The sequence below is a fragment of the Muscardinus avellanarius genome (genome assembly GCF_963383645.1).
Source record: "Muscardinus avellanarius genome assembly, chromosome: 1".
Classification (NCBI taxonomy): Eukaryota; Metazoa; Chordata; class Mammalia; order Rodentia; family Gliridae; genus Muscardinus; species Muscardinus avellanarius.
In genome coordinates, this window is record NC_137786.1 from 36,306,153 (window position 1) to 36,325,725 (window position 19,573).

General features: G+C 38.2%; 1 protein-coding gene across 1 annotated transcript in view; it reads right to left on the reverse strand.

Annotated features, from left to right (window-relative positions):
• Positions 1-19,573, reverse strand: part of MROH2B (maestro heat like repeat family member 2B) — a gene marked incomplete at both ends in the record, with an annotated part of 82,650 nt that overhangs the window by 54,067 nt on the left and 9,010 nt on the right. The window contains 5 exons of the mRNA XM_080701756.1: positions 1,198-1,352; positions 3,293-3,391; positions 4,534-4,693; positions 6,189-6,299; positions 8,390-8,451. Of these exons, the coding sequence (XP_080557882.1) occupies positions 1,198-1,352; positions 3,293-3,391; positions 4,534-4,693; positions 6,189-6,299; positions 8,390-8,451 (587 nt within the window). The remainder of the gene's footprint in view (positions 1-1,197; positions 1,353-3,292; positions 3,392-4,533; positions 4,694-6,188; positions 6,300-8,389; positions 8,452-19,573) is intronic.

Below are 19,573 nucleotides of genomic sequence, written 5' to 3' on the forward strand. Positions count from 1 at the left end.
GAATTTTGTTTAGGTGCCATGAAGAAAATACCTCTACAGATTACTTAAAAAGTTTCATGTTTGCTAATGATTTAATCATCCCATATAATGCTTTCATAGCTTAAAGTGTAGGAAAGAAACTGAGCTAGAGAAAGTAGCTTAGGGTTAAAACTTTTTATAATATAGCAACAGATAGATCTAAATAGGATAGAATTTAGCCTCCTTAAAAATTATAGCAATTAAACAAGACAAGAATGGGATTACCATGTGAATGTATTTTTTAACCTATTCTGCATAGGGCACTGCACTATTATGACACAGACTAGTATATTCTTTAGATATTATTTTAATCAATTGTGGTATTCATAAACACAGGAAATTTCTCTGGCCTATTGTTTTCCTGGTTAGTGCTTAGATCAAATATGTGTTAAGATATATAAAATGTGAAATAACTAACATTCTATTTTACTCATGTATTATCTCTACACATTGAATTATCAATTTTATGAGAGTGAGATTTTGGTCTGTCTAATCCTTTCTATATCCTCAGCACTTGGCATAGTATCTGGCATGTCATGGGGGGGGTTCAAAAATCTTAGATGAAAAAATGAATAAATAGTGACTTGACATAGATGAAAAAATGAAAAGATTTGACAAGCCTAAAAAATTACAACCAATAGAATATAAAAGAACTGAGCTTATTTATCATGTCATAAAAAGAAGAGGAATTTCAAAAACTTCCATGCTTGGGAATGGCTCAACTAGTCCTGGATGTTTAAAATAAATGACTTAATAGCTGACAGTATAGAAAAGAAAGCTCAACTAAATAAGGTATCTAAGTGTAAAATCTTTTTATATCACAATCGGGAGACCTAAATAGAATCTGACTTAAACCTAGAATAAAGAGTTGGTAACCAGTCAGATGTGATGACGCAAAACTGTAATTCTAGTACTTGGGAGGCTCTTACGGGAGAAACAGGTTTGAAGGTTTGAAGCCAGCCTCAGCAACTTAGCAAGACCCTCAGAAAATTAGTGAGATTCTGTTTTAAAATTTAAAAAAAAATAGGGCTTGGAGTATAACTTGGAGGTAGAATGACTCCGAGTTCAATCCCCAGTAAAACACACACACACACACACACACACACACACACACACACACACACACACGGTGACCAGCCTGGAGGGAGATCTAGCTGGAGGAATTATGAGGCCACTCACATTTATGTATGAGGCTGTGGGGGCCCATTTCTCCATTATGTACCGGAACAACATGAAGATCTTGTCAGAGAGTCGGTTGGAATCCAATCGGGGATAAGGGAAATCTCTCCAGTGGTTGACATACTTGTAAATGGCTTTGCTAAACTTCTCAAGGGCTGTGTAACAATAGCAACAACAACAAACAATTTTATACAGATACACTATGTAATAATTCATTGAACTGTATACATCTGATCAGTATGATTTTCTGTACTTACATTTACTTCAATAAAGTAAAAAAAAATCATCTTGGGCCTGGAGAAATACCACTTGGGCAACTAATCCATATGTATTTGTAACAAATACACCAACCAATAAATTTTTTCCCTCTAACCCTCATATGCTTCTTATTTTGTTAGATGGCCCATAAAAACCTATAGTTCATTCCCTCAAGGATGCCTCATTTGGAAATAATACTCCAGAGAAGACCCTGAGTGTAGAAGCTCTAGAGCTGGCCAGTTATTGACTTTATTGACTCGTCATCTCATCTCCTCTAATCTCTTGATTTCTTTGAGAATTTCTAGCTCCATTCTATTAGTGTGTGTGTGTATTTGTTTGTATGAGACTCCCACTGGCCCATGAGAAACATGAAAGAGGGGATGATGTCTGATTGGTTCATGACATTTCAAACAACCAGCACAATATCCACTTATTTGCTTACTGATCAAATGAATAGGCATGGATGAATGGATCAATGAATTACTATTAAATTTTATACTGAATATTTAAAATATTTATACCACTTAGTGTATTATACTAAATTTATACTATTTATACTATATAAATTATATATTTATAATATATACTTTTAGTGGTATAATGGCACTTAAATAACTTTATAGCATAAAGACAGAATTCCTTAATTGCCATGATAATTTGTGGTTTGCTTTTAACATTATTTGTCATTAATATTAGAGGTAAAGTGTTCAAAGTTTATTTGCAGGAACACACTGGTGAGCTGCAATAATAAGTAGAGTAAGCAAGAGAGAAGGGAACTGGCCAAGCATGATGGTGCACACTTATAATCCCCATGATTGGGAGGCTGAGACAGGAGGTTCACGCAGGTTCGAAGCCAGCCTCAGCTGGCTTAAGAGACCCTATTTCCAAATAAAATATAAAATAGGTCTGGGAGTGTAACCCGGAGGTAGAAGGCCCCTGGGTTCCATCCCCAGTACCACCACAAAAACAAAAAAAGAAAAAGAAAAAAGAGAAGGGAACTGGTTGACAGGTAAAGAAGATATTTCTGATAGCAGAGACTTTTAAATATTATAAAATAGTAGTGTTGGAGTATATTAGAAGTACAAGGGATCCTAACAATCACTTCTGATATTTTTAGAAGTGAAGCAGGGCCACCTAGTAATTCAGTGGGAGTCCAGGTCCCTAGGTTCATCCAAAAGCTTCCCTCTATACTAAAAACATTTCTTCTTAGGAATCTGAGGGCATGTTATTCTCTACAGACGCATAATGACTATAGATCATTTCAGTTTGAGGTAGAGAGGATTAGTGATCATGGCTTGCTTCCTTCTTTTTCTCAATTTTGTGATTGTTTTCTGATTACTGTGTGTTTACTTATCATTATTACAAGATGGTACTGCAATCAAATTCCAAAATTTAACATACTATTAATTGCTGGTAAGCTCTTATGATCATGATAGTCGTGAATGAAGTGTGATCCAATTAAAGATGGAGGCTCTTAGAAGCAAAGGCCTCATGGGGCAGTGGAAAGGGTATAGTCTGTGTGGCATGTAGACCTGGGTGTAAGGGGCATATGTACTTGTCATCACCTACGTCACCACCTTGAGAAAATTGGTTAATTTTTATAATCCTCAGTTTTTATCTTGAAAATGAGACAGTAGTGTCCACTTTGCAGAAATGTCGCAAGGATTGAATTGGATAAATCCCTACAGAGGGTCCTCCATGTGGGAGCATCAACAAATGATAGCTATTATCATAACAAAGAAAGCACTGATATAAAAGAAAACTAAGACTTCTGTTCAACTTGTAAGATGAGCTGGTAATCTGCTTTTAGCAAAGAGGAAATCACAGGGATACTCACCGATACAGAATGTTTGCTTCATACTTTCATCCTCGGCCAACCGGAGCATGGTTTGCATGGTGAGCAGCGTCATCATCATGAAGGGAATACTCTGAGACACTGTGGTGATGGGTGAGAGGAGAAAGGTGTTATTTTTTGTCTCATATGGGGGGTCCTGCAATCTTACTCCCATATCAAGGAGGCAGGAGAGGTCCTCTTCTGCAGAGAGATGTTCTCTTCCACCCCTCCTCCCACTTTAACGCCAGCCATAGTTAGTAAATTGAGAGAAGGCACTGGCTACATAGTCCTCTGTTCCTGTTATTTAGTGGCAGTTGCTTATTTAGACATCATTTTCTTAATATCCATCTTTCTCACTCAACATTGCCCTTACCCCCAAGGCCTAGCAAATATAATAGGTTCACAATAATACTGGATAAAGAAATTAGTTAAAAAATAGTGTAGATGGTAAGAAACCTTTATTTCATGCAAGGAAACAGATGGTAGGAAACCTTTACTTCATGCAAGTGTTCAGTGGTTTGCAGAACATACCTTATGGAAAATGTGCTTCTGTAAAGGCAAAGACAGGTGAAGGGGAAGGTGAGGATGGGAATGCACTCAGGCTAAATTTAGTGCAGTCTAGACTAACGGCTTCTCATCCCGTTCATTTATTGTTTTAGTTTCATGACAGAATGTTCCCTGAAGAGCTCATGTATTAATGTTCAGAAGTGAAATGATTGAATTATCAAGCTTTAATCTCATCAGCGGACTAATTCATTGTAATGGATTGGGTGGTAGCCTAAGCAGATGGGGTGTGGTGGTGGGAGGTGGGTCACTGGGGGTGGAGTTTTGGGAACTGTGCATGTGTCCATGAACCCTTCTCACAAATTCTCTCTTGCTTCCAGCTTCCATGATGTAAGAGCAGAGCCCCCATGCTCTCTTTGCTCCCTGTGCTATGCTCTAAGCTCCACAAACTTCACCCAGCCCAACATGGACTGAACACCTGAAATCTCCAGAACTGTGAGCAAATTAATTTCCTTCCCCTAAGTTGTTGTCATAATGTCTTTTTGGGTCATAGCAGTGAGGATGTTGGCTGAAACATCTGTGCTCAGGAACTGCCACACACATTTCTCTATAAATAGCATCTGGTAGAGTAGAAGGTGGGAGATGCTCTCTCTACTGCCATTTGTTCTCATTTGGATTTTAGACAATTAGTCAGAGGTAGTTGTTTCCCAGGGAAGATGCAAAGAGTCCTCTATTTATACCATAGCTGGTGGCCAGTTCAGCCAAGGAAAGCACAACAAATTCATTTGGCAGTTCTAGAATCCTGAAGTTACTCTGCACTTCGTACATCACAGAGTTGAAGTCATGTGCAGCCAGAGACACCAAAACCTCACCAGCCAGCATTCTTATTTCTCTGGGAATCTGAAAAGAAAAATAGTATCAATTAGAAGAAGAGCATAGTGAGTCAACAGAGAGGAAATAGTCTACATAATTTTGTAAGTTCCTCTAGGTTTCAGATAGAGGGAGAAGAAGCTATTGAAAACTTAAGGTAAAAGATTCTCATGTAAGTGTTAGTATTGGGGAAAACATAATTTTAATGTATTTTAAAACACGGCTTTTTTGTGGTATGGGGATGAAATCCAGGGACATTCTACCTCCAAGCTACACCTCTTGCCCTATTTTTTATTTATTTCAAAACAGGGTCTCACTAAGTTGCGGAAGGCCTCACTAAGTAGCTAAGGCTATCTGTGAACCACAATCTTCTGGTTTCAGCCTCACATTATTCTTTGTTTTGAAACAGGGTTTCACTGAGTTGTAAAGGGCCTCACTAAGTAGTAGCTGAGGCTGTCTGTGAACTGTGATTCTGTCTCAGCCTCCCAAATGCTGAGATTACAAGTGTACACTACTATGCCCAGCTAAAACATGGCTTTTAAAAGAGTTATTATAAAATTGGGTTTGTAGATGTTCCTTGATAATTGATCAGGTATCATGAAAAGAGGGTTTATGTTTTATATTTAAAGGATATAAATTACAGATGGATGTGATGGCACACACTTATAATCTCAGTACTTGGGAGGTTGAGACAGGAGGATCATAGGTTTGAGACCAGCCTGAGAAACTTGGTAAAGCCCTCTGCAACTTAAAGAAACCTTGTTTTGAAATAAAAGAATAAAATTGGGCTGGAAGTATAGCTTGGAGATAGAATGTCTCCAGATTCCATCCCCAATACCATAATACAATGAAATAAATAAAATTAAAATAAAGGATATGAATTACTGTGATTGGAAGACTAAAGGTAATATTGAAAGGAAATGGTCTAGGAAATGAGAGTTTTATCTTTTGAACTAATTAACTTTCATACTGGAAATATTAGGTGTTTTGTTCTGCTTTTTTTTGGTGGTAAGTTAGGTAAATCTGATCAACTCTCCAGCTGAGGAAAATATAAAAGATCAGGACAATATAAAAAAGTACTCATAAAAATATTAAGAGGCTTGTAATACAGAGTGGAGTGAATTAGTTAAGACCAAGAACAGATAAGACAGTCTAAGATGAAGAAACATTCAAAGAAATAAGTCATTTGGAGGCCAAGAAAGTTGTTTCTAGTTACTTGTTCAGTCAGTTAGCTGTTTTACTTTGAAAAAATCAATTTCTCTAAGCATAAAATCCTTCATATAAATTGAGATTGGGTGATACTATCTCTAAAGTCTTTTTATAGGTTTGCCTCAGTTTCCTCATCTGTGAAGGAATAAATAACAGACATTGGATCTATATCCAAGTTACCATGAAACACAAAGTCATTTGTGGTCCTGGCAGTAATCTAGACGCAGCATTTTGTATCCCCACATGGATGCAGTTGGGTCACTTAATGATCCTGATGCTGGCCCTGTGCTGATTCACCACCAAGAACCAAACTTACATTGTCGTCTCTCATGTCCTTCGAAGTATAATAAATCAACCGTTGGACAATGGCATCATCCAAGATGTCACTATTCTGAATAACAGAAGTGAGATGACTGTAAATGTCTTCCTGTGAAAATATAAGAGCATACACAAAGATATTTGATTTGCAAAAATAAAAGAATCTGGGAGTGCAAATAATGAACACCATTAAAGTAAGTGCAATCTTTTTACTATACAGAAGATGGTATATAGCTTAGTTCAGGCTTTCTGACCATAGTATGAATCTTTGGGAGTCAAAGGCTCCTACATAGAGAGAAATAAATTCTAAGAACTATTTATGCTTTTTATATTTCTAATGAAAAGATCCAATTGAAGGCAGAAACAGGTTATTTTATATATCAAAGTCTCTTGGAAGTCATCATCGTGGAAGTCTCAGGGGGATGGAAGTGCCTGTCTCCCTAAATGCTACACTTCCACCAGGGAGTGAGTGGGGGACTAGGGATCACACTGTGATTCTGCAAGAGACTGCTCTGCTCTGAAACTGGATCCTAAGGGAGTGAGAGTGATAGGCCCTTGTTTCACTCATGTCTTTGCTGAGCAAAGGTGGTGAATCCTTTCTGGCCAGAGCTGTAGCTGCAGGAATCATGGGGCTTGGTCAGATGCCCATTGTGTGGGGTCCTCTGAATTTCTCAGGTGGCTATGTGTCCTTTGGAAGATGAAGGAGAACTGAGAGCACTGAGATCTCCATCAGTCTCGAGGATATGCCTCCAGGAACTGCATCCATGTTCAAGGTGTGAAATAACTCCTGCTACACTACTCCTTAGGGCTTGGCCTGGAAAAACTCCAGAATGAGGAATTGTCTTTGCTTTCTTTCCTTTAAGACCTTTCAGAGATCGCTTCGGCACTTGAGCCCTTGTTCCACATATCTCCTTTGCACTGTGCAGGCCTCCTTCTCCTCCTGGCAAAGCTTGCACTTGTGAGGGCCTTACCATGTTCCTGGAGCTGGGCCAAGCCTTTATCTGGAACATCTCATTAATGTTCACAGCAAGCCTCTGTGTTAATCACTGATCTGCCCTTTTGTAAATGAGGAAATTGAGAGCTTAACTCTGGTTAGTATTAAGTGGTGATGCTACAACTTGAAACCTAACTCTCTGAATCTAGGCTGGCACCTTAATCCATTAGTCATGTTGGCTATTTCCATCCTTATATGGACTCACTATAAGAATGAATTGGAAGCATCTGTACATAGTCTCTGGTCCCTTCTCTAGTTATTCTTCTGTACTTATGAGATCCTGAGACCAGATGCTCCTAAGTGTTTAAGAAATAGCACTCTGTGGGAAAATAAGAGATTAATACAGTGGTTGTCAACTTAGAATCATCTCCATGAGTTTTAAACTTTCAGGCTTATCACACATTAATCAAATCAGAAGTCCTGGCAGTGTGTCCTGGCAATTGGCATTTTTTCAAAACTCTCTAAGGAATTCTAATATGCAGCTACAGATGAGAAACACTGAATTAAGAGATAAGGTAGAGACATTGCCTATCACAGGGATGTGACATTGAATAGTCATTAGAAGCATCTTGTTGGCATTAGATAGGCTTGCGTTTGGACACAGTCCCGATGTTCTTATTTGGGAAAGTTATTTAACTTCTGGGTGTCTCACTTATTTTTCAATTGTCAGATAAAAATAGCAATACCTACCTTATAAAGTAGTTGTGGGGTGAATATTACATAATACACTGTTGTGTTGAAAACATCTACCACTTCACTTTCTACATAGGTGTTCAATGAAGGTCACTTAAGTCTAAAAAGCCTTGAATTCGCAGAGAAAATTTCTAGTTGTGAAATAGAATTTAGGTGAGTATGAGAGGCCCTTGGAGATTTTCATAGAAGCCCTTAAATTATAAGGGAGGAGATCCTAGCACAATGGCTATATAAGTCCAAAATCCCCCTCTTTCCACATCTACTTGTATAGGGTTATGTACCAGGACATCATTTGCCTAGTCTCTAGAAGTGGATACCAGAATTCTTGAAATGCTAAATAATTGTGCCAGCATTATAAATGACTTACAGTACAAATGCATTTTTGGAAACTCTAATACCATGTAAGAAGTCAGAGAAAATAAGGAAGTTAAGGCAAAAAAGAATTTATATGAAAATTGTAACAACTGGACTAGAAAAGGTGAATGGGAAAGGTCTCTTCCCTTTTGCCCTACCTTACTAATATTATCTTCCTTGTTTAGCATCCCAAGAGTCAGGCTAATATCTCCAAACGCCTCTGAAATACACAGAAAAAAAAAACCATTCAAAACATGTTGGAATGCCCTCCTGTTAATTACTTTGCAGTAGTCACAGAAAGTTAATTTGTCCTCTGCTCCCATTCTCCTCCTCGACTGTTCTTTTTTTTTTTTTGGTGGTACTGGGGTTCCTGCAAGCCCTTCTACCTCCGGGCTACACTCCCATGGGCTACACTCCCAGACCTATTTTTTAACTTTTTTGTTTGGAAACAGGGTCTCTTAAGCCAGCAAGGCTGGCTCCCAACCAGCACGATCCTCCTGTCTCCGCCTCCCAAGCGTGGGGATTACAAGCATGCACCACCATGCCCGGCCTGACAGCTAACTCTTTGGTGGCAAGAAGTACACCTAATTCAGATTCCATATTTCTGGTATGTTTGAAAGTAGTAGATGCTTAGTAATTGTTTTGAAACCTGAATTCAATGTGGAAAGGCACGTGAAAGATTTCTACTTATCCCTTCAGTCAAGTGGATATTATCTTATATATCCTCTCTAGCAAAGGTTGGCCTTAAAATTCAATGAACTAAATTCTTTACTCCTGACCTGAGCATTAGAAGGCAAGGGTGAAATATAGCTCTTTATTTTCCACTCTTCCTTCCTTAATATCTTCCTTTTTTTTGTGGTACTGGGGATTGAACTTGGGGGCATTCTACCTCCCAGCTACACCTGCAGCCTTTTTTATTTTGAAACAGTTAACTTGCTGCTGTTGGCCTTGGACCTATGACCCCAAGTCAAGAGAACTGAGTGGTTTGAGGCTGATGACAGGTTGGTGAGAGGGAGCTCTCCATGACACATCCCATTGGTACAGTCTTTTTAGCAAAACAGGAAGGCAGCTGTACTTGTAAATTGGGGAAAGTATTTTTAAAGAATTCTAACAGTTAAACAAATATTTCATTGATAAGAAGCCTCCTTTTCTCAAATGGATTAAATGTTTGTAAAGCAAAGGAACCACAGTCATGTCTCAGACTTCTTGTCTGTCATTGGTCCTTCACAATCAACATAATATTATTATTTTGAAATAAAGAGAGAGCAAAAGGAAAAAATAATCATACTTTAGCAAAATGTTCCATAAAATCTTTGAGGTGTACAGACCTCCTACTGTAAAACAACATGTCTCAGACTCAACACATGCCCTTGATTATACAGACACAAATCCCACAGCAGAGCCCAGACTCCCCAGGGGCTGATGGTGCTTACCTATGGAATCGTCCATGCTGTGAGTTCTATCTTGGCTGTTTTAGGCTTTTTAAGAGACAGCACCAGACTATCAGAAAGAGTAAGGCTAAAAAATCAAAGGCACAGGTTGTCAACTTTCTCATACAAGATTCATATAAGGTTCCCTATATGAAAATCCTTCTTCTGCTTTCTTGGCACAGTGATCCGGAGTGTCCAGTGATGGGCTTGCTGTGGAGGAGAATGAGGCTGTATACTACCACTCTGACATTTTCTTGCTTTTGAGCTCCTGCTGACCCACAAAATGGCTGCATCTCACCGAATATTGTCCCTTTGGTGGAGACCAGCCTTTTTGAGAAGGAAGAAATCAGAGCCTAGGACTCAAACCATTGTTATAGACCAAGGAGTTCCTCTCCCTAAACCTGGGTCCATTGGTCACAAATTTGGGAATGGCTTTCAATGGTCTCTTTACTGGTCCGATGTTGGTAAATCTTTGAGGTGATCTTGTTGATTGTTCTATTTGGTGAGAGTCAGTCACACAAACTGGGCATGCTCAGTGGCCTGGAATGCCCACCAGGGGCAGTTGAATGGAATGTCCAACTGACACAGCAGTGCGGCCAAGTCTTCTGCCTCTAGCCCCACCACTTCCTCGTGCTCAGGCTTTTTCTTTGACTTCAGTATTTCTGTTTGATTTCAAATAATTTTTAATCCAGTCTTTTTAGTCAGAATGCTTTCAACTTTACTAGCATCTGGTCCTAAAGCCCCTTAACCATAAATCTGTTTGATCATAATCTCTGATATATGTGCAGCCTATATTATAATGTTCCAGAAGATAGAGTAGAAAGGGGATACTAATCATCTATAGGGCCAGGTGTAAAAGCAGCAGAGAGGAGGGGCACATGACAGTTCTCAGCTTCTTCTTCTCTGGCTGTCTTTTCCTGATTAACTCACCTTATTTCAGGTTCGAAGATCAAGTGCTTACAATTAAACCTTTGACTAGACCATCTTTTTCACAGCTATTCTGGTCTTCAGTAGCCTCAATGTTAAAAACATTCTCAGCTTCCTCAAGTCAGTGTCAATTTTCTCAAACTGTTGTCCACAATTGCTTTGTCATAGGATTCACCTGGTGTCCTTATTTAAGGTTTCTTTTCTCAGGCCCCACCTCAGACCTGGTAAATTAGAATGAGGGGCTGGATTTTGTATTTTTTCCAGAGCACCCCTGGTGATTCTTAGTTCACTAAAGTCTATGAAGCACTGGATGAGACTTTTGCCCTATCACCCATTAGTGGATGAATGAAAATTTAGCAGTAAGCTGAGGGTTTGCCGTGGTTGGCAAGAATAGCAGCTCTTCCTTTCCAGCAACCTGACTCACCACTGAAGAGGGGCTGGAGAACTGGTGAGTCTGAGAAGTACTGGGCTGATTAGTGACAGCCCGAAACTCATAATGCCATATATACACATGGAGTTATGTATACATGAATATATACATATATATACACACATATACATATGTGTTCTTAAAATCATAAGGAACATATGTAGTAAAATTACTAAAAGAAAATAACCTAATTAGAATAATCTTTTTGCAAATGACAAATTTGTCTGCCTTTCTTACATATTTTCTTGATTTCTTGGAAATTAGGGAAGTTAGGATATGACTGATTCATATTAACTTTGTAATTTATTCATCAGGACAATCAAAACATATCTTTTCATGGAAGTTCTTTCAGATAAAGCAAATTCAGATAGATTTAAAAAACTCACAAGTTCCCCAAACAGTTAATTTGCTGACATTTTATTCCATTCTTGGGGACTTCTTATTTTGTCTTTCCTCATTTCCTCTCTTTCTCTTTATACTTGGCTAACACAATATAGGCTTGATTTCTACATGCTAAACAGTAATTCTCAAACCTACTTTAAATAGCATATGCTAACAAATTCAGTATTGTTTCTAGACATTTGTTTTTTGAGGAGTTTAAATTTAGCCCCGTAAGGATCTAGGATACTTAACCTGGTTGTGTGGTAGCTATCCCCTTTCAATGTATTTTGTCAAATGATCCTACCCAATTCTAGAATGACTATGTTTTCCAATTGGGTATTATTATATAATAATCCCAGTATTAGAAAAGCTGAGACAGAAGGATCATAAATTAGAGGCCAGTCTCAGAAAATCAGTGAGGCCCTCAGCAACTTAGCACGACCCTGTTTCAAAATAAAAAAATGGGATTGAGGGGGTCTATCTCAGAGGTAGAAAATGTTCCTGGGTTCAATCCCTTGGGCTGCCAAAAAAGAAAAAAATAGTGACTGTGCCAGTAAAGGTAAAAATTTTTGCTGTGGGAGAATAAGGAAATGTGGAAATTTAAATTTGTGGTTTTAATGTAAATGGTTTCATTGTAGAGTAAAATTAATTTAAACTTTAACATTAATCTTTTTATTCTTTAAATGAGGTTTTAGATTTTACAAAATTTATTAAAAGTGGAATTAAATGTTTTTTATTTTTAGTCATTTTCATGAAATGAAAGCCAGTCACTTAGATCTAGCATGTAAAAGGGATAGGAATATTAGATAACAATTTTATGTATAGGCAAATACTCCACTGATGCTAGTAATTTCTCATTTTCCTGTTTTACGTTTTTCCTTCTCCTCATTTCCTACTTTTGTCTCCTCTCTCTCCTGTTTTCTACTCCTATTATTTTTGTCTTTACTTTTTCTCCTTTACTTTTCCACTTATAGTAACCACAAATAATGCAAGAATAATTTCCAGTGTCATTCATTTTAGTTGAATTCCACACACATTTATTGACCACTTGTTAGACAAGAAGCCCACAATAAAGGCATTTGAACATACCATAATTAAAGAACTATCTGCTGACCTCAAGGAATTCTGTCTGAGGGTATAGGCCAGTCCATCAGTACAACAGACTGAACAATGAGCCAGGATGGATGTTGTTGTTATACAGAGGTAAATAAAGAGCATGAAAGAATTGTGAGTTCTGTCCATGAAGCATAGGGTAGCATTAGAGTTGGTCCTTGAAGACAGAAATGAGCCCTCTTTACAACATTCAAAGAAACTTATCTTCTTCTTTGCCTAAGTAGAAGATAGATCTCTAATAAACTTTTCTTTTTTTTAATTTATTTTTTATTGGTGCAATGTATTCATACATCATAGTGGTATAAAGAAAATACTTTTGTAGACATACATGCACATCTCGCCCAGTTAGCCCCTACCACGATCCCCACCCCATTCCCTCCCCATCCCTCCTTCCCACGCTTGGCTTACTGGTTGACATCTAGTATTATAGCAATTTATACAATATTAACATTGATATTCTCACATAACAGTTTCATTTGTCTGGTACCAAACTTTTGATGACTTAAAGATAACATTTCAATATTTCTTTTTGCTTTCTTTCTTACCAGAGAATATTTTTTTTTCTTTTTTTTTTTTAGGTGAAACTATCATACATTTATTTATTTATTTTTCAGAAAAAATCTATCCGGATATGGAATATGGACTCTAGATACCCAAAACAGTCTCAAAGAAGAACAAAGCTAGAAGATGTATATTTTCTGATTTCAAACCATATAAAGCTACAATAATTGAAACAGTGTAGTACTGTTCTAAAGGCAGATATATAAACCATTGGAGCTAAATAAAAGCCTAGAGATAAATTCTTCCATACATTGTCAAGTCATTTTTGACAAGGTTTCCATGAACTTTTGGTGGAGGAAATACTAGTCTTTTAACTAAATATTGTTGAAAAATAATAATAAATGAAAAAGAATAAAATTGGACCCTTACCTAACACATACACAAATATTAACTCAAAATAGATAAAAGACCTAAATATAAATCTTAATACTATAAGCTTTTAGAAGAAAATCTGGGTCATAAAACCTCACAACATTGAAATTGGAAGTGATTTCTTGGATATGATTTCAATGGCACAGGCAACAAAAGAGTAAATAAACTCCCTAAAAAATAAAAAAAAATATTGTACATCCAAAGACAATGTAAACAGAGTTAAAAGTTACTGGTCCTCTTCCAAGAGTTCCTCCTATGACCCATTTCTCCCTAATTCTCACATATTAGGGAAAGCATCTGATTTCTTATTTTTTGTGCCTGACTAATCTCACTTAGCATAATGTCCTCTAGTTCCATCCATTTCCCTGAAAATGATGTAATTGAGTTTTTTTTGATGGCTGAGTAAAATTCCATTGTGTACATATCCCACAGTTTTGTAATCCATTCATCTGTTGATGGACATCTTGGCTGGTTCCATAGTTTGGCTATGGTGAATTGTGCAGCTATGAACATAGATACACATGCATTAGTTTGGTAGTTTGGTTTCTTTTCTTTTGGGTAGATACCCAACTGTGGTATTGCTGGATCAAATGGAAGATTTGTTCCCATTCTTCTGAGGATTCTCCATACTGTTTTCCAAAGTGGTTGCACTAATTTGCAATCCCACCAACAATGTCTTAGAGTTCCCACTTCTCCACATCCTCGCCAGCATCTGTTGTTGTTTGTGTTCTGAATGATGGCCATTCTAGTTGGAGTTAGGTGAAATCTCAGGGTAGTTTTGATTTGCATCTCTCTGATTGCCAGTGATGTTGAGCATTTTTTCATGCATTTATTGGCCATTTGAATTTCTTCTTTTGTGAAGTGTCTATTTAGTTCATTTGCCCATTTTGTTATTGGATGCTTTGTTTTCTTAGTGTTGAGTTTCTTGAGTTCTCTGTATATTCTAGATATTAGTCCTCTATCAGTGGTGTAGGTGGCAAAAATCTTCTCCCATTCTGTTGGCTCTCGATTGAGGTTCTTGATAGTTTCCTTTGCTGAACAGAAGCTCTTCAGTTTCATGCAATCCCATGTATTGATTCTCCTTTTAATTTGTTGTGCCTTTGGGGTCTTGTTGAGGAAATGTTTGTCTGTGCCTATGTGTTGTAGTGTTGGACCTATGCCCTCTTCAAGGAGCTTCAAGGTCTCTGGTTTAATTTCCAAGTCTTTGATCCATCGTGAGTTGACTTTTGTACAGGGTGAAAAAGTGGGATTAACATCCAATTTTCTGCATATGGTTAACCAGTTTTGCCGACACCATTTGTTGAAGAGGCTATCTTTTTTCCAGTGTATGTATTTGGCCCCTTTGTCAAAAATCAATTGGCTGAAAGTGTGTGGACTTGTTTCTGGGTCTTCTATTCTGCTCCATTGGTCTATATATCTGTTCTTTTGCCAGTACCATGCTGTTTTTATTACAATGGCTTTGTAGTATAGTTTAAAGTCAGGTATTGTGATTCCTCCTGCGTGGTTTTCGTTGCTGAGAACTACCTTGGCTATTCTGGGCTTTTTGTTATTCCAGATAAATTTAAGGACTGATTTTTCTATGTCTGTGAGGAATGATCTTGGTAGTTTAATGGGCATTGCATTAAATCTGTGGATCACTTTTGGGAGGATGGCCATTTTAATGATATTAATTCTGCCAATCCATGAACATGGAAGGTCTTTCCATCTTCTAAGATCTTCTTCAATTTCTTTTTTCAGTGTTTTATAATTTTCTTTGTAGAGATCTTTTACTTCCTTGGTCAAGTTTATTCCTAGGTATTTTATTTTTTTGTGGGAGATCCTGAGTGGAAGTGTTTTCTGAATTCCTTTTTCAGTGGATTTATGGTTGGTGTACAGGAAAGCTTCCGATTTTTTAAGATTGATTTTGTATCCAGATACCTTGCTGAATTTGTTGATCAGTTCTATAAGCCCTTTGGTTGAGTTTGTTGGGTTTTCTAAATATAGTATCATGTCATCTGCAAATAGTGAATAAACTTTTCTTTTTTATCATTAGTAAATAGTAGCATTTTCTTGATTTTTCAATTTAATTGACCGAGATTTTTTATTTTCTTTTTTATTGTAAATATACAGTGGTTCCATTGTTATGATAAAATATACATTCAAAATACTTTTCCTCCACCCAGAGCAGGAATCACGTATGAAACAAAGAGGAAGAGAAGAAACAGCTTGAGACTTGGAGTTTAGAAGTTCGAGTTGTATTTTGGCTTTGTCATGTTAGTTGTAATGTTCTGGGACAACTGGCCATGTATGTAGACCAAATTTGATTTATCAATTAAACAAAAAAGGGGGGGGATCAGTTTAGTTAGCCTTAGGGCCATTTTTCTGTGCTAAATCACTTTGTTTTTACTTTCCTGATAATTCAAAACTATTTATAATGTTCCTAATTCCAAAGCAATAAAATGGCAAATGAAGTTTTATATTGGAAAATTTGATAAGGAATTTCTTATACTTTTCCCCATGTACACCCATCATGAAATCTCCCTTCTTCCTTCCCTGAGAGCAAGAGCCAGTGATATAGGGAGATAAGGTTGTAGAACTCTGTAGGGATTGAATGCAAGGCAGCCAGCACTATGGACAGCAGGGTAAGGGAAATATACATTGAAGCCTAATCCAATGACTGAGTTGCAGTTAATATTCCTTGATTAAAAATCCCCAATACAGCCGGGCGTGGTGGCGCACGCTTGTAATCCCCGCGCTTGGGAGGCAGAGACAGGAGGATCGCGCAGGTTCGAAGCCAGCCGCGCGCGCTGGCTTAGGAGACCCTGTTTCCAAATAAAAATGTAAAAATAGGTCTGGGAGTGTAGCCCGTAGGTAGAAGGGCTTCCAGGAACCCCAGTACCACCAAAAAAAAAAAAAATCCCCAATATGTTCATCATGAATTACTAATCTGAAGCATGCACAAATAGCACTTACTTTTCTGTATATCACTCGACTGTGCTGTATTTAAAAAAACGAGAACATGATTTTAAAGATATCCTTTTAAGAGTTCTGAAAGACCTTAAGAACTTAATCTCTGTAGAGTTTTCAGATGACTTATATAATGAAGGAGCTCTCAAGTGGTAGGCATTTCAAGCTTCTGCAGATGAAAAAGTATTTTACTAGCAAATTGTTTCTCAGAGTTTAATTTTGTTACTAGTGGGTTGTGGGAGAAGACTCCTTTTTGTCTTTGAGAGGCTTTTTACCTATGAGCTACACCCTCAGTCTTTTATATTTTGAAACAAGGTCTAGTGGCCCAGTCTTATGGGAACTGGCTTTCTGGTTTCTGTAGGTCACTCAACTGTGGCCAGAGTGCTTGGGACTAAGTTTTAACTGACATTCACATCTTGGTCCCCTGGGTTATGTTGATGAGAAGTGAAACACTTTTTTTTTTTGTGTGTGTGTGTGTGTAGTACTGGGGTTCCTGGAAGCCCTTCTACCTCTGGGCTACACTTCCAGACCTATTTTATATATTTTTTATTTGGAAACAGGGTCTCTTAAGCCAGTGAGGCTGGCTCCGAACCAGCACGATCCTCCTGTCTCCACCTCCCAAGTGCGGGGATTACAAGCGTGCGTCACCACGCCCGGCGAAACACAATCTTTTGATAAACTTATCTTTAATTGCAACTAAATACATTGAATATTATCACCATCTCTATTTTTTTTATAAATGATGACTTGGGTGCTGTAACTGCCCCACTAAATAAATCTTAGAAGAAAAAGTTATTGGTATATTTTTAAGGATTAAAAAAATTTCACTGCTTATCAATGATTACCTTATATTTAAAAAGAACAAAAACCTAAATTTTCCCTAAAGAAACATAACTTTGATTATTTTTATAGGATCACAAATACTCTTTTTAATTCTCTTTTTAATTTAGTAGTTTCAATGGCCTATAGATAAGCTACAAGGAAGTTAGATAGTCTCATGTTACACTTAGAGACTGAGATTCCTAGATATGTTTGATGAATTTTTTAAAAACAATTCACTAAGCAAAGGTGTGCAAAAAATTTTCATCAAGAAGTGACAGGAGGACTTCCGGGAAGATGGCGACCGAGAAAAGCGGGGCTTAAGAGCCCCGCTAACAACAAATCTCCATTACCACAAAATCAGCACCTTTCAAAGCCAGAAAACAACATCACCAGAGAAACAAAAAAAATCACCAGGCTCCAGAGAGAAAGCGGACTGAGAACAGAGCCACAGAGGAGATCCTCACGCCCGAGGACGCGGCAGACGCAGAAGCAGCGCCATACTGCTGGCGGCACCAGCGAATTCACGGGACAGCCACAGCAAGCCGAGGGGAGCCGCTGCGGAACAGCCAGGCGGGATTTCTCGGCGCAGAGGACATCTAAAGCTCCCAGTGGCTGAGCTCAGCACACGCTGCAGGGATTCAGAGTGGAAATCAAAACCAAGAAAAAAAAAACGCCAGCCCAACAGCCGAGGGCGTAGCAGCGGCGCCATATTGCCACCGGCGGCAGCAGCACCGAATTCACCGAATTCAGTACAGCTACACCTGCGTACTCAAGAACAGTGAGTCAAATTGCGGGCCACAGCGGAGAAATCCCAGTACTGTGCTCACTGGGACTTGACCCAGTGGGAGAGGGGCGGTGGCAGTGATATCACACCATAGGAGAAAGTGCAACCTGGCACCCCCCACAGTCTAAAGCAGCCTCTATCGACTCTCTGGGTCGGAGACTCTGTGATACAACCCAGTAAAGGAGTAGTGGGGTTTGAGATACTACTGACTCGAGATCCGGAGCACCTTAAGTGAAGTCATAGTGACCCAAGGGAAGAACCCAGAGAAGGCACAAACTTCCGAAATCATGGGAAAGAGGAATAATACTGGAGCAATGAATGCTCACAACCCCACAACATCAGAACCTGATAAAACAGAGATTTCTAGAAGATCAAATCAGGAAAATAACTGAGGAAATAATAGAGGTGCTTCGAAAAGAACTCAGAGAGAGCCAAAAAGAGATAAAGGATGCAATTAATGAAGTAAAGGCCTCAATTCAAAGCACATACAACCAATTAGAACACATGGAGAACAGAATATCGCTCTTAGAAGATGATCATTCCAAAAATGAACGCATAGTTTCTTTTTTTTTTTTTTTTTTTGGTGGTACTGGGGTTCCTGGAAGCCCTTCTATCTCCGTGCTACACTCCCAGACCTCTTTTTACATTTTATATTTGGAAACAGGGTCTCCTAAGCCAGCGCGCGCGGCTGGCTTCGAACCTGCGCGATCCTCCTGTCTCTGCCTCCCAAGCGCGGGGATTACAAGCGTGCGCCACCACGCCCGGCGAACGCATAGTTTCTAATCTAGGAAAAAATATCCGACAGCAGGAATCTGATATTGAAGAAATATGGGGGCCCATTTTAAGAGAGCTAACCTAAGAATAATTGGAATAGAGGAAGGGAAAGAAAGTGAAACCAAAGGGATCAACAATCTCTTCAAGGAAGTTATAGCAGAAAATTTTCCAGACATAGAGCAAGAGGTTGATACACAGGTCCAGGAAACTTATAGAACTCCCTTTAGACAGGATCAGAGAAGAGGATCCCCACACCACATAATTGTCAAAATGACCAATGTGGAAGCCAAGCAGAGAATCTTAAAGGGAACAAAAGCAAAGGGCCAAGTGACATTCAGAGGCAAACCAATTAGAATCACTCCAGACTTCCCAAACCAAGTTATGAGAGCCAGAAGGGCTTGGAGTAACATATTCCCAATTTTGAAAGAAAACTTCCAGCCAAAAATTTCCTACCCAGCAAAACTTTCTATCAAATTAGATGAAAAAATAAGAAGCTTCCATGACAAACAAGAACTGAAGGAATTTATGTCTTCACAACCAGCACTAGAGAAAATACTCAAAGAGATTAACTACAAAGAAGAAATAGGTAACACACACCAGAACCAGAGAAACAAGATTTTCCATCCAACAGACAACTAAGATTGGTTATCTGTGGAGATTCATTATTTATGTTAGTCTTTTAACTATCTCTAAAGGGTATTGTTTGCCTTTATTGTTGTTAATTTTTAGGATTTCTAGTTGGAATATTAATATACCTTCAGATATAGCATTTGGAAATATTTTATCCCATTCTATTAGTAAC